At 34.2% G+C, this 16,644-nt stretch overlaps 1 protein-coding gene across 6 annotated transcripts in view; it reads right to left on the bottom strand.

The window, feature by feature from the left end:
- Window positions 1-418: 418 nt before the first annotated feature.
- LOC117177231 (neurexin-4) overlaps window positions 419-16,644 on the bottom strand; it is a 217,714-nt gene continuing 201,488 nt past the window's right edge. For all 6 annotated transcript variants that reach the window (XM_033367795.1, XM_033367796.1, XM_033367793.1 and 3 more), the window contains 2 exons: window positions 10,007-10,633; window positions 419-2,607 (listed from right to left, as the gene is read on the bottom strand). In XM_033367795.1, the coding sequence (XP_033223686.1) occupies window positions 1,754-2,607; window positions 10,007-10,633 (1,481 nt within the window). In that variant the 3' untranslated portion in view covers window positions 419-1,753. The remainder of the gene's footprint in view (window positions 2,608-10,006; window positions 10,634-16,644) is intronic.

Genomic DNA, 16,644 nt, shown 5'->3' with positions numbered 1-16,644 from the left:
AAGGTTTAATGGAACTCTCTGTTTGATTTCAATCTGTCACAGCATACCAAAATGGAAACTAATATTCAGCAAAAAAAATTAATTAACAAAAAATAAAATAAATATAAGAAAATGCAAAATGCATTCTGGACGGTCAACATTACAGCTAATACTGTTTCAAGATGACAAAAATTACATAAAAGAGAATAAAAATAAACATGTGCGTTAGGGAAAAAACCTTATTCTTAGAAAGTCTCTTAAGTAAGTGATCTTTAACTACACACAAAAACATAAAGAAATGTCATTAAATGCGAAAAAATCGAAAACTTGACAATAAAGTTTTAAAAAACTGGCGCCGAAGTTACAACGCACATTTCAAAATCAACTCGAAAATCAAAGCCCTTCAGTTTTTATATGCAAAACGGTCAGACATCTATTATTTTGGACTATTAAAGTATCATTATTTCACATTTCAAATCATGTCAGAGTTTGTATTTTTTTCGCAAGAGATTAGTATTCTAAGGAAAATTAATTTTTCAAGAAACATTTGAAAAGCGAACATAATTCTGTCTTTAAATTCTTGACATACTTGTGTGTAAAACCATGAAGTTCGCAATTGAGTTAACAAGGGAAAACGGCAGTTTTTTTTAATTTGTGCCTTTTCCCTACTCGCTAGTTCGCTCTCTCCCGAAGAAGGTAAGAGAGGGGATTGACGAGTGATAAATTTTGGTACCTAGCTATTTTGTTGGCCATCCCTGATTTAAACGCATGAAATGCTAAAAGTAATTCCGCGTGTTAGTATCTTGTTCATATGTAAAGAAAAATAAATCAGACATTATCTTTAAAGTTGATTGACGCTAAGGCACTCTTATGGGTTCCCAAAGAATAACTGCCTAGGGTCGTTTCGATGCTACTCCTTCAAAAGCTACACCGGTTCTAGGCTTAAATGTACACAGATGTTCCCTTTATATCTTGGAATAAGGTAACAAGTACACCTTCTGAAAGGGACTACAAAAAAATTAATTTTCTTCTTCAAATTTAGAAATTAACGCTGTGGTAGTTAAAAATTCAGAATCAACGGTTTTTATTAATACACATTATTTAACTTTTTTCAAAGTTTAAAATTGAAATGAATATAATGTACCTCGTATATAGAATGATATAAGACAAAACCTAAATTCTGAACAAGATACGAAAACGCGGAATTAATAATAACATATAATCACATTTAAATCGTAGATTACCAAAAAATTGCCTTTTCCTTATTTTTTCGAACAAAACTGGAGTTGAGCAAAAAAATTATTTTAGAACTATGATTTTAGCAAGTATTTATGGTTAACTCTTAATTATGAAAAACAGATAAATTAATTCATTTAAATCCCTTGGAAAGAATCGCAATGGCGAAGTTGACTGTAGACAAACACCACAAATATTTGTAAAAAACTGAAACTGCAGCCATTTTTTTCAATCTAAACTAAAAAAGTAACACTTTAACGTAGAAATGAATTTTTTTACTGGCTTAGATTTTCTTACTTAAGACTAATTTTCACTTTAAGAAAATGATTTCTAATTAGCTGCATTTATTACTTTTTTTGTTAAAGATATATTTGTATCTGCTAATGAAAAGTAAATTACAAATATTTTTAAATTATAATGAAAATCAGACCATAATAAAAGGGACGTTTACCCAAGGATTTCTGACTTCCAAGGTCGAAGAAATTTTCATGTAAAAAAAATATGGTTTAATCCGTTCTTTACTCATACTTATTTTCATCTAAATGAACCACTCTTTCTTCTTTTGCACTTGATGACCCGTTGCAGAATGAACTACGGCTGAATCGGGATCCAGCGCGATTTCTGCACCCTTATCTTCCTGTGTTAGATATTCACCTTTGTGTTGTGACATATATCTACCAATAAGTGCCACCATTATTGCGAATAGTATGAAAAGTAACGCCAAAACGCTACCTAAAATTGCAGTATCGGTTTCATTATAAGCAGCCCTGACCTTGTCTTCATCAACGTCTGGAGGTGGGCGAGTCTCAACAATATTGGGAGGATGAGTAATTGGTTCCACTCCACAAAAATCTTCAGGAAGATCACCGGGAATAGATCTGACATTAACAGGGCCGTTTTCTTGAAACAGCAGCTTTAGGGGATAGATATCGTCGAATTCCACTCTTGAAACGCAACCGGTAAATCCTTCACTCATGGACTCATTTTTACCTATGTACAGATACTGAATATTGTTGAATTGAGCATCGGCTGACTGTTTAATATTGAAGTTAAATTCTTTTGTTTCATAGTTGTCAGCTTGCATTACTAAAGTGGCTCCTGAATTTTTTCTTCCTATTCGTACATCATGATACTGTCCAAGACCAAAGTGCTTGCCACGAAATATTACTTCTTGCCTTTCGAACCCGAAATCAAATATTACACGAAGATGACCGCTGTTAGAAACAGAGATAGTCATATATTCGCCTGAGATGTTAGAAAACAATCCTAGAAGAATTCCTTTTGGATTCGTGGTTGTAAAGCCTACTCGAATTTTTTCAGATATCGTCGAACGCCAACTGCCCATGAAGTCATATTTTATCATCTGGTTTTGTCGCAAGTTAACACCGATTTCTGTAAACAAAATCAAGTCATAGTAATTATTATTACATTCGATTCCTTTTCTTGCTTAAAAATATAACCTATGATGTTTACCTATTAAGATCCTTTAATATAAAAATGCCGTTTTTTTTTTGTTTCAGAGAAAAGAAATTTCTTAGCTCATTTCAGTAGAAACATCAGTTCCAACTACTCATTCTTGGCAATGACAAATATAACCTAAACGACAATATCATAAGTATAAGGCATAAGTACATTTAATGCTTTCACTATGATTCATTTGGATAAATAGAAATATTTCGGGTTCCAATCGTGTACAAAACTACGAATTTTGCGAACATTTCGTTGTTGGATACAACTTAAAAGGGACGTCAATGACGTTAAACGATCCGATTTAACTAAATAACTAGCTTATTACATATTGAATTGCAGACGATGTTTGCGGTTCAGCTCGCTCGAACGCACTGACTCCGTTAGTTAGTGACTCCCAACTGTCTAGTGAAACAGATTACAATCAGAATGAAAATCTTTTCCGTATACAAAATAGTTGAAACTGTATATTTGACGAAAGTATATCAGAAAGCAATAACTTAAACTTTGAAATATGAAACGCAAGAAATAAGTATAATTTTAATCGTCCATACCAAAGTGTTTTGAAGCCTTAATTGTTCTTTTGGGCCTTGACGTACTTTTGTTTTCAGCGGAATTCGATTGATCCCTGGTTTCTTCTATACCGTCGTTAATCAATTCTTTCTATTTATCTAAATGCACGTTCTCCTCTTCGTCTGATGAATTTAAATCACAATCGAGATTAATTTAATCCTCCGATTCAGCTTGTCGCCAAAATCTGAGTTGAGTGACGTGAGCATTCGATGCGTATCTTCTGCCTCGGCCATCCTTGCGTAAAGTAGCAACTCCATAAGTATCTCCTGGTAAGATTCTAGTTACAAAGAGCGATTTAAATTTTGCGAGCATTTTTGAAGATTCACCTGGTACTGTCTTTGGAGTTTGCATCATTATTATGTCGCCGACGTTGAAGTTTATACTTTCTGAACGACTTTTGTCGTAATAAGCTTTGTACTGAACTTGAGCGTCTTTGATTCAAAACGGATTTGATCTTGAACGTCTTCTTCTGGGGGACTGTATCGATTATCGTCGCCAATGGTTAATTTTCTTAATTCTCCTTCGTCGTGTCGATTGATGTAACCGTAAATTGATTCAAAAAGAATATTCCCGGTGGTTTTATTGGGTGACACGTTTAGGTCTCGTTGTACTTGCTTCAGTCTGAGATCCCAATCTCGTCCTTTAGCCGTGAAGTAGGTATCTCTGTCTGAAATAATTCCCGATGGTGTTTCGACGTCTAGTATCACGTCTTTCAAAACTCGTACCGTTGTTTCGGCCTTTAAATGTTTGACAGCTTTTATGATGACAAATCTCATAAGGGTGCCTCTTATTACCAGAACGTACTGATTTTTGCGTGAAGTTGTCGACAAAGGTTCTTCGTGTATACTAGCAAAAGGTCGGTTTCCAGGCGGAATGGGATGAAATTCTCCTGCTTGACTTCCGTTTTTTGCCTTTGTCATCAAACACAGTACACACGAGTAGATAGGTTGTTTTACAATACGTCTCATTTGCGGACAGAAGTAATATTCGCGTATTTTGGCTTAAGTTCGGTCGACTCCAGTATGGCTTCGAAAATCTTAAAAACATATTACAAGACTTTTTCTTAGACGACCGGGTTCTAAACCGAATTTTGATAAGGTACACCTAGATACGGCACTTTAATTGTCAGAAACTTACATTTTGAGGGCTCTTTTAAACCTTTAAAAACTAATTTCAGTTTTTTTTTATCACAAGCCAAGATTTAGCAGCAATTAAAAAATCGTCAAGATAGAACGTTACAATATTGCGCAACAGAGACCAAACAATTTTGGAATTACTTTGCAAAAATAAAATGAGGCATTTTTAAGACAAAAAACCGTTCGTGTGAACTCACACGTTTTGTTCCGTGTTATAATTGTCGTTTTTTTAGCATGCTTCTTTGGATAACGGTATTTGTAGATAAACTTGCCCAAGATCTAAATTAGTAAATAATTCGCATTCACCAACAGAAGGTAGGTGATAATCTAGATTTGGTAGTAGAAAATTCATATTTTGTGTTTGTTTATTTAACTTTCTGTAACCTACAACAAAACTAGGTTCTTTATTTTCACGTCTTACAAGAAAAGCTGGGCTCACATGAGGTAATGTGCATCAACAACAATGCCTACAAATCTATAATTCTGTAAAAACTTTTTAATTTCACTACGGTTTGAATCGCTAGCTAGATGAGGTTTCAGACTTACCGGTTTATTCCCTGGTATTTCGACGATGTTCATTTCTAAAAGATTAGTACATCCTAATTCGTTTAGATATTTTGAAAAATAATCGCGATTCTCATTGAAAAAAACAAACCAGTCCTCCATTTCTTCTTGGGGTTTATCTTCTCCGAAAGCGATTCTTTGTTTCTTGATGGGTTGTTTGTTCGATGACGTTGTTTCCGCCGTCGTTGATTCTCGTAGCTCTTCACTTGAAATTGTTGACTCCTTTGGTAAAATCTTCTCTTCTTTGCTCAAGTTGAAAGCGGGTAGGAATGTTTTTCCGTAGAATTAAGAGCAGTCACCAAATTTACGCTATGTGGGGGTAACCTAACCTCTTCCGTGGTGACAGCTGACGTGTCGAATGATTTGCACGTGTTGATCTTGAGTAAGGCAGCTTCTAAATCTTCGTCGAAAAAATGCTTTGAGCTCAATAGTCAAATTTTCTATTTTTAGAACAAATTTCGAAACGACTGATGTTTTTATTGTGCAGTCAGAACTTCCTGTGTCTATGAAAGCTTTGAATTTCATTTCGTTAATCGCAACGATCAACGATTCCTTCAAAAAATTTTGAATCGAGTTATTGCTGTCTCAATTTTGGAGTATCTCTTCTCGTTTTTGCTCCGGTTTTGAGGGGCAGTGCCTCCGCGCGTGTCCTTTCTTTTTACAGGTAGTGCACTCTATTTCCTTTGCTGTTCTTAGGCCGTCTTTTGTGATATGAACATAAAGTTCGGGATTAGCTTTCTGCAGATCATTTTGTTTGCTATTTGGCTGCTGATTTTATCCATTGATTATTTCGGTCTCTCGCTTCCTGTGTCGTATTTCCGCTGGCCTTCATAAAATCATTCGCATAACGAATTCGTTCTCCTCGTTGTATCATCAGTCTTTCTCGACATTGTAAGTCGTGTAGTAAATCGTCTAAATCCGTATGTGTTTTGGCCGTTAGGGTCGATTCGAGATCTTTCGACCATAACCCTATAGGAACTTGTTCTTTAGGCCAGACTCCATCTGGCCATCGATGCAAAATTGTCATCCTCCTCAGATTGTCGATCTCAATTATATGATCGAAGATCCAAGTCTCTGATATGCTCTCTTTAGTGGTTAAAATCCGGGGGTTTGTTGATATCTTGGATCATGAAAGCGATCTCCTGCTTGCACAGGTTCTGATTGAGAACTTGGGAGTCTTCAAATTTCCGTCTTTCTATAATTTACTTCAGCTGTTATCCTAGTTAACAAGCCAAAAAGTTCCGCTTGCCGTCTCACGAAGAGATTCATTTGAGATGGATGCGCATTTTGACGAGTTTGATTACTCTGATTACCGATACCAGAGACTGAATTTTGCAAAATGGATCCATTAGTTGAAGCACTGTTGCACATAGAAATATTGAATGTACTAATATCGCCGCAAAAAATCAAGACCCCTCACTTTAGAAGGCAATAACTCCGCAGAAAAAGATGTGAAGAGGTCGTTTTTCTCTCTTTCTTTCGTAGGCTGTGTTGACTTGGTTTTTGAGTACGTTTTCATATTGCTTTATCAATTTGTTTCTGTAATCGTTCTGTACTAGGATTTGTTTAACGTTTTGTAATTCTTTTGTAAGTTATCTTTATCTTTTACGGAGACATTTCTGTATAAAAGGGAGTTGATGACCGATTGTTTTTGAGATAGGTGGTGGTGGGAGAAGGCATGTAGGCATCTGTTTGTATGGATGGGTTTTCTGCAAGCTTCATGTCCTAATGTGTTATCAGATCTTTTGTAAACTAATACGTCCAAGAAAGGCAATTTTCCGTTTTGTTCAATTTTCATGGTACACAGATTATCAGGATGCAATCGATTGATGAAATCAGAAAAATTATTTAGTTCATCTAGTCCACGTCGCCAGATAACAAAAGTGTCGTCAACATAACGGAACCAAACTTCCAGTTTAAGCTTGGATTGGTTGAAGGTTTTAGTTTCTAGATGTTCTATAAAGATGTTGGCTATTACAGGTGAGATTGAGGATCCCATTTCTGCTCCTGCGTTTTGTTCGTAGAATTGGTTTTTGAAAGAGAAGTAAGTATTATTGAAACAGTTTTCTATCTGAGGTATGAGCTCGAAAGGCAAGTTTGTAAAAGATTTAATAATATCAATTGTATCAGAGATTGGTACTCTCCTAAAGAGAGATACTATGTCGAAACCCACTATGATGTCTAGGGGTTGATTGTGAATCTGTTGTATCTTTTTGATAAAGTCAAATATAATAGGGGATTAATTTTGTAGCGAGGAAGCGTGCTAGGTTGTAAATTGGTGAGCTTATTTCCGTGACAATCGGCCTGAGTGGAATGTTATTTTTGTGGATTTCTGGGAGCCCGTAAAGTCTTGTAGAGATGGGATTAGTAGATATTAATTTAGATATTGTTTCGCTGTCAAGTTTAGAGTCTTTGCGAAGGAATTTGTTTTACAGACTATTGTTTTTGTGGGGTCCTTTTTAAGTTTTTTGTATGTATCGTCAGTTAGAAGGTCCATTATTTTGTTGTTATAGTCTTCTTTATTCATTATTACTGTAGTGCTGCCTTTGTCTGCGGGTAATATTAAGATTTCTTTATTCCGATCGAGTTATGTATTTGCAGTTATTTATTTTTTTTGTTAAGTCTTAACATCCAAATAAATTCTGCACATACAAGTTTGCTTGTCTTTAATCCCAACGGATTAGAGATCTTTTCGCTCAAAAACAAAAAATTGACAAATTACATCCAGTGACGCAAACACGACTGACACAGTAAAAAACATCTCTGACCATCCTCTCAGCAATTAAAATATTTCAGCCTTATGTAAAGGACATCATTTTGCCGTAGCTCTTTCCAAAATCCTGAAATTAAAAAGAATCAGTAATTTGTAATCCGCTATATATATCCTTCCACCCAAAAAACCGAATGGCATACGACGTAGGACGGCCAACATTTCACGCCAAGCTCATGTTTCCTCCTCAAATGCAAACAAAGGCAGCCCAGTGCCAAAAATAAAAAATAAATAATATTGCACTTAGGCCGATTGTCAGGGCAATAAACTCACGAACTTACAACCTGGCACGCCTCCTCGCCACAAAAATAAATCTTTTACTGGAAACTCCATCACTTGCTGATAAAACACTGTCTCAATAATACTTACTTTTCTTTTAATAACCTATTCTACGAACAAACCTCAAGATCAGCAATGGGATCCCCAATCTCACCTCTTATAGCCAACATCTTTATGGAAATCTAGAAACTAAAATCTTCAATGAATCGAATCAGTTACGTTGATGACACTTTTGTCATCCGGCGACATGGAAAAGATGAACTAAATAAGTTTTTCGATTTTATCAATCGATTACATCCTAATATCCAGTTAACCATGGAAATTAAACAAAACAGAATATTGCTTTTCTTGGGTGTATTAGCTTACACAAGATCTGATAACACATGAGGACATGAAGTTTACAGAAAACCCACCCATACAAAAAGATACCTACATGTCTCCTCCCACCACCACCCATCTCAAAAACAATCTGGCATCAACTCCCTTTTCTACAGAACTGTCTCCGCAACAGATTAAGATAACTTACAAAAAAATAACAAAACGTTGAACAAATCCTAGTACAGCATGATTACACAAATTGATAAAGCAATATGAAAATGCACTCAAAACCAAGTCAACATAACCTACGAAAGAAAGAGAGAAAAACGACCACCACCCTACCCTACATTCAAGGTGTCAGAGAACAAATAGGAAGAATTGTCAACAAGCACAACATCCAACCAATATTTAAACCACCTGCGTTAAAAGAACAACTACTAAATAACCCCAAAGATAAAAAGGCACCCCTTACTGATTCAGGAGTATATAAAACCCCTTGTTCTTGTGGCAATGTCTATATTGGAGAAACCGGGAGAGCGGTAAGCCAAAGTATAAAGGAACATGAGAGTAAAGTCAGGCTAAAACATTTCGCGTACCTACTGAAAATTCCTATATAGGTTCATTTATAGGATCCTATATAGGATGATACATAGGATTCTACATGTTTCAGCTATAGGTGCCACCTTTAGGAAATGACATAGGGTCCTATACAGGATCCTTCCTAGGTTCTTGTATAGGACCATCCCTAATAAAGTACCTAATAATACCGAATGGTACGTATCAGATGTAACCTAATGGTAACTAATAGTACGCATGTCTCCAGGTGCTCCTGGAGGACCAAAACACTTCTGCGCAGCCGTAGGTGCTATAGAATACTACTGCACATCTGGCTATGGTCTAATACAGGAATCTGTCATTCCTAATACAGGAATTCTATATAGGATCCTATGTATGTTACAATCGAAATCTTAAAACATCCTAATAACATCAATAGGGACAATGGATATAATGCCAATCCGATTTATCTTACCGTCCTCCCGGCTTTCTTTTAAAGACTTGATTAGCTAATCAGGATCGACCAGTCCACACGATGGGTTAATCTGGCCAATCACAGGCACCTTAGATAGTACACATAAGAACAACATGACTTGATACCTCAGTTTCAGGCTAGCCCTGAAGAAGCGAACTACAATGTTCATGAAGCGTCGGCAAAATTCGTAGTTTTGTACACGATTAGAACCCGAAATATCTGTTTATATAAGGCTTCTATAAGGTTTCTGTAGCACGATAGTATTGACACGGATTTGTTAATTCTATTTATCAATATTTCTGCATTCTTTATTTGACATTATATTTTCCAACAGCAGATAATCGCGTAGCTAAATTACTTACACCGGGAGAAGTCCATTAATAAATTGCTTATCTCTGAGATTTCAAGGTCGCTAAGGAAAGTTACAAAAATTTGTAATTGATTTATTACTGTACATGTAAAAAACATGTACGCAAGAACTCACAATCAATTTGCTGTCTTTGAATTTATGGGAATATATTTTCAAATTAAAAATCAATGTTTTAAATCCCTTAATACTGAAAATAAAAAAAAATTTCTGCGACACGTTCTAACGTATAATATACTTCTATACATTTTATTCATTAACAATCATTTTTAAATAATTCAACCCACCATCAGCGCAAATCGGCCCTTTGAACGCTGTCCAACGACAATCGCACGTATATCCATCATATCTTTCGTGACAAGTTCCATTGTTTAAACAAGGATTGCTTTCACATCTTCCAACGCAGCTCTCGCTCACTCCATACAATCCTCGTCTTGCGTAACTTCGCAAATCCTGTAGTTGGCCATTCAGCAAGAGCGCTCGAACACACCCTACAAATCCATCTCGGTAGTCAGTCGTGGCACCTATAACCAGGTCGGATGTTAAGTGAAGAGCGCGAACTGGACCTGGTGGTTCTCTAACTTCGTTTTTCAAAGCTCCATCAAGAACAATTCTCGCTTCTTTGCGATTTCGTTCAACCGAAACAGAGTGCCAACGATTGTCCGCTAATCTGTAGGATGTCTGGACAGTAACTGCCAACGGGCCTCCACCAGCTTGGTACTGGAAGTTAATTTGATTTCCACCGTTAATCGCAACTTTGATATAATCTGTTGGACCTTTACTATGAATGATAACTGCATTTTCTACTGTAGTCTTGAACTCAAAGTAAATGTCTCCGCTGTGGCTCATGTCAAAAGTAGGCAAATTAATTGTTGCGTCGACAATGCGAAATGTGACTACGTTTTTGAATAGATCTATAACAAAAAAAACGTGATCAATATATATTTTCTAATATCCCTGTAATCTATAGAAAGAATACACATTTAAAAATGTATACAGTAACCATTAAATCCCCGGTTGCAATATCGTCCTTTGCTACTTGTAAGACTAACTTGTTCTTTTGTAATAACACAAATTATGAGAAATATTTTTAATATTTGCGTAATATTAAATTTACTTTGCATACCAATGTGTTTTTACTTAAAACTTAAACAACCACTTGTGGTTTCTAATTAGAGTAAAAAACAACAATAACTTAGCACTAAACACAAAAAACTACAAAAAAACATTTAAAAACTAAAAATTTCATCGAGATCTCGGCAGGTTTGACGCCACTCGCTTGAATAAACTTTCAAGCGAATGTGAGCGCTTCTAATAAAAAAATTGGACTGCAGATGGTAGGGGACGTAGAAAATTCCACAGGATTGAGGACATCAGGTATTACCTGAATGTAATAAGCCACTCAATAAGAGAGGGTTATTCGCAATAATTGGGGAAAGTGGGGTTCAGACGAAGGGCTGTCTGGCAATTTATTGTGGAAGAGGGGGGATTTATATATGCAAAAACTAACCAAAATAAACATGGAAAGAAATTAGGGTTAAGAACTGAATGTTCAGATATCCGGATAATTTTAAAAAGGTCCATCCATACTGTTTTGAATTTCAATGACTACCAAACGCCAATTTTCGAAATCTATCAAATTCTAGTCTCAATATCTTGGGAGTAAGTTTATATTTTTTATTTAAAATGAAAACCTTTTTTCTTCACCTTATGCCCGAAAGTACGTGTTTCCCGGATCTGTTATAAGCAGGGAAGGGTAGTTTTGTGGCTTGGTCGATTAATGCGCGCTTCTGCTTGGCTGCTATGTTTTCATGGCTGGCTAGGTAGACTCGCGCTCGTACTCATTCTATAACCTGCACATATCGACCATCATTTCGTTTTGTGTTGCATTTTTTAGTGCTCTCTGTACGTTTAGTTAAAAAAAGTTATACATGCTAGACAAAAATGTAATAAATTTTTAATTGTTAGTGACTTAATATTAAAATAATAAAAAATATCCATTTAAAATTAATGATATTATACATTGATATAAACTTGAATTTTCTACTTCATTAGTCTGTGTTTGTTTTTTTGATCTCCGCCACAGACCACCAAAACTTCGACTTCGCCTCAGTTTTGCAAAAGTCGGGCGGGCATCAAATCTCTATCTACTACATCTGAGAAATCAGCTAATAGCAGAAATGAAAATCTGCGCGTCGCGCTCCATAAAGTGACCTATAGGGTGCGCTGCCGCGAGCCACAAAAGTTAAAGCAGTAGCTATTATATAGTCGAGGGCAAGCTAGCAGCCGACAACACTATTATGTTCAATAATATTAATTTATTAAATGTTCTTTCAGTCTAGGACGAAAAAAATATTATTCCACATACAGCCAGAAATGTTGGATTCCCTGGCGTGCATCGTAATATACTATTTATCACAGCCCGCATTCAAGCCTGCTCTATTTTTATTTGGGTGTCACTTTGAGATTGTCAACTTCCACGTCTAGTTTCTCGAAACTAGATAACTTCTTCTAATCAAACTTTCATGGCTTCATTCAGCAACTCTTTAGCTTGTGAGTGGATTTTTGTTGTGTCTTTAAATGGTGATTTCGATTTTACATTTATTTTTGCTTTCTTTACAAATTCCAATTTTGCTGGTTATCTAGGATTGTGTTGCCACTCAAAATTTACAATTTAGTACAGCTTAAAGTAGTTTAAGCGAAATTTCACTTTTCTTAGGAATTTTCCTACATTTTTTAAGTACATACAGGAGATTAGTATGCAACGACCTAGTAGTTTTCAACTCAATTTTGAATCTGTGAGGGTAGATATTATCTACTGAAAACAGTAACTTTTATATGGGTCCCATATAAAAAACGAGATAATTTATGTACTTTTAATTGTAGCATCTAAACGGTTCTTACAATTTAGGTGAACAGCTAGAGATGTATACACTGTACAAATAGATGGTTCAAATTTAAATCATGCGATGATGGAAATTCTTCGGTCGATGTGGTCCATAGTAAATAAGCAGGATTTTGTAAAAGTACATATTTTTTTCTTAACCTGCGTCCTAAACCTTTCCATTATACACCAAGAAGGTCTAGGTTTCCCTAGTCTACTTCGGATTACTGTCTTTTGAATTTAGGATCTAAACCTGCAGGTATAGAAAATGAGATATATACTCCGAGCGACTGAATATATTCTTTCGCTCGGAATCCACTTTGAGGCCGCCCTGAAAACTTCGGTAATTCTTGATTAACTTTCGTCTAGAATTATCTTTTGCAAATTTAGTTTATTTTCGAAGGACAATATCTAAATACAGATTTCAAACTCTTTCCCATATGCCCCTCTTCACCCCCTTTTTAAAGGATTCCTCTTTTTCCCCTGTTTTCAAGAAACTTCCCCTTTTCTCGTATGTTCGCTTAAAATCAAACTGAATTAATCGAACCAAATAAAGAAAAACTGATTATTTTTCTTTGGTAGTTTTAAATCTTGTTAACAATTCGAAAGTCTAGTATTATATTATTGGTTCAGAATTCATCTCTCTTGATTAACAATCTTATTATTTCGTTCAAAATTATACAATTCTATTATATACAAATTGAAAATTCTATTTGTTTTTTATTTTGAAATTAATTTTTTGAACTAAAAATATTTGAGCAAGATGTACAATAAAGTACAATAAAGTATGTTTAGGTACTTCATTTGGATAGGAACTTCACTGAAAATTATTTAATCTTTTTTCTGAACCTGGATTTTTTTTCAACGTTAGAACTTTTTGTATACAGAAAATATCGGTCTCAAACTTCGAGAAATGCAAGAGCCAAAATAAAACTATGTAAAAGTATCAAGTTTAATAATAAAAGATGTAAAAAAAAATTTCAACTATCAATTCCATCGGCATCAGCCGGTAACGGTGTACACGAAAATCCGAACCCTCGCGGCCACTAGACGAGGCTCTGACAGCTGGTTCGTCCTACGTTGTGAGTCCTTCGTTGTATGTCGGATAAGGTTTAGTTTAAATATCTATTTGTACATCTTTTATTATTAAACTTTGTATTTTAACGTAGTTTTCTTTCGGCTCTTGCATTTCCCCAAGTTTGAGACCGATATTTTATGTATAAAAAAAGTTCGAACGTTCAGAAAATGTGAAGGTTCAGAAAAAAGATGAAATAATTTGCAGTGAAGTTCCTACACAAATGAAGTACTTAAACTACTTTATTGTATTGTATTGTACTCACATGCGCTTAACAAATTTTTTTCGACAATTTTATAAAAAATTAATGTAATTTAAAAAAGATCTTTGAAAAGATATTTATGAATTTTAGAACTCAGAAGAGATGTAAAATATTTTAAAACTAAAAAATATTTCCGAAACTTCATAAAATATTTTTTAGTTTCTTGGAAAATTTCTAAAAGTCCTAAATATTTTTTAAATAAACTGGAATTTTTCTTAATATTCAGTAATATCTTGTAAAATAATAATTTTTTTAAATATCTTTAAAATTTTCTTTATCTTTCTTTGACAGATTTTAAAGATTTAACTGCAATAATATGCAAATTCTATTTTTTTAATATTCGGCTCACACGTACGCAGCCATTCATTCTACTCATCAAGTTTCCTTACAATATAAATAGATCATAAAAGTAGGAAATTCCCAAAATTGATTAGGTATAACCAGCTATACCGACTAAAACCTGGAATCGTGCTGTTGCAGGACAGTTTGCAGTTTCTATTTAGGAATTTTCAGTCGTGTATGTTACATTCAAATATTTAGTAGTTACATAACTGCTTTCTTCCAAATTATTTGAATAATTGTATGATTTAGTGCAGCATTTTTGTATCTATATTTTAGTTATATTTTTAAAACTATGCGATTCTAATTTCAACGCAAGAGAGCCACCGTGTCATTTAAATCGTACAAATAAAACAATTTTTAACAAAAGCTATGAATAAACATTTTTCACATTTTTATAAAATCAATCTTTTGTCTCGCAAATAATGCCACTACTTATAAACATTTAAGTTCTTGAAAGTATCATAGAACTTTTTTAAAACTATATGATAGCTTCAATATTGGCTTTAAAACCATATAAATCAGTAAAAATATATACGTATATCAGCTTCTAATTGCATTAATTAATCAAATCTGCAACTGATATACATATCTTATATTTATTGATTTTTAATATTTTAAAACCAAATTTAAAGTATTACAATTAATAATATACACTACCGGTCAAAAGATTAGTTCCACCTGTTTTTTAATAAATGATTAAGTTCTCTTAATTTTAATTATGTCAGAGCTAAACATTTTTCTTCTTAAAGAGTTGAATGCTTTCCAAATTCTTTATAATATTCACCTAGTATGAAGCCAATTTGTGTATTTTTTATATAGATATTGCAAAAATCGTGTAAATTTCTAACGTTTTCTTAAAATTTAAGTTATAATCTAAAGTCAACAAACATTTTTTAATGGTCTTAGGTTCATTTTAAATCTATTTTTCCACAGTATCACAGAAGCCTATGAGCATAAATCTAAACATTTTTTTATAAAACAGTGCAAGAACTTAAAGTTGCAAAAGAGATTTGAGAGAATTTCAATATTCTTTGTGATAAGAAAAATATTTTTGTAAATATTTGAATCATATAACCATGAAGTCTCTATTATCTCTTAAATTATATATTTATTAAATCTTTATTCTGATTTGCCTACAGATACGAGGTTTTCAATATTTTCTGACTTTTTTATTACGATACTGTGGAAAAATAGCTTTAAAATGTGAATTGTGAATCATAAGAATAATTATATAATAAACATTTAATATTCGAGAGGTAAATAAATATGTAATTGTAACCCCGGAGATACATGATTTTTAACATTCTCTAATTTCATCAATTACCGAAACGCAATGTCTGTGAAATGCCGAAAGCTGCGAATTAACTTTCAGGACTAGGTCCACCGGCTGAAAAGTAAGACTAAAGTTGAAGTTTTTAACTAATGGACCTAAAGACAATTTACGCGCATGCGCACATGCTCAATGGTTTAATTTTAGTTCCACGAGAGAATGACTAAAGTACTTTAGCCTCGCTCCCCATTGATATAGGAATAGGTAGGGACTAGACCTCTCGTTGCGGGGTTGATATTGTTAGAGGGGAAGGCCGACATCTTGAATTACAAAAATGGTATATATATATAGATAGATAGACAAATATTGTGTATCTGCGATTGTAGCATCCGAATATGTTAACGTTTGTATTGTTTTAGTACAAGTTTGTAAAAATTTCGTCGAATTTCTCCATTCAAAACATTTTATATTGTGATAAGTCAATACGAGCAAAAATGGCGAATTTGGCAGTTTCTATTTGCAAAAGTTATGCAGGAAAGAACAATAAGAAGGAAGATGTGAAGATAGCGTTTCAGATGTGAGTGAAAACTCATTTTTGTTTTTGAAGAAATAATCCTCAATATATGTTAAATATAAAATAAAAAAACGAGTAAAAGTAATTCATAATAAAAGATTTGCACTTAAAATAATCGTATGATATAATTTAATAATAGCTTTTAGTTATATATGACCTATGAAACAGCGGACAGAATTAAAGTGCAATTAGGAGCTTTGAAGGGATATTCGAAGATTTGTTCATGACATTTCTCAGAAAAAAATATTGATAGAACTTCCCTCAGCTGTTTTAGACCTCTAGATAAGGCCTGTCCAGAGAGGGGAGTTCGACTCAATCACCACATGTTTGAGTTCTATCACCAGTCTCTTTACTTAGCTTCAGTGGTGGTCGGTTTCTGAAATGGAAGGAAGGTATCCAGTGTTGTAGATACGTAGTACTAGGCAGTCTGATAAGTCCCTGAAAAATGAAACACGGAGACGTTTTTTTGGCAAAAGTCGGTTTTATTTTTCAACATACTCTCCTTTTAGGTCGATACA

Source organism: Belonocnema kinseyi, chromosome 7 (genome assembly GCF_010883055.1).
Source record: "Belonocnema kinseyi isolate 2016_QV_RU_SX_M_011 chromosome 7, B_treatae_v1, whole genome shotgun sequence".
Classification (NCBI taxonomy): domain Eukaryota; kingdom Metazoa; phylum Arthropoda; class Insecta; order Hymenoptera; family Cynipidae; genus Belonocnema; species Belonocnema kinseyi.
This window is presented reverse-complemented; position numbering and strand designations above follow the sequence as displayed.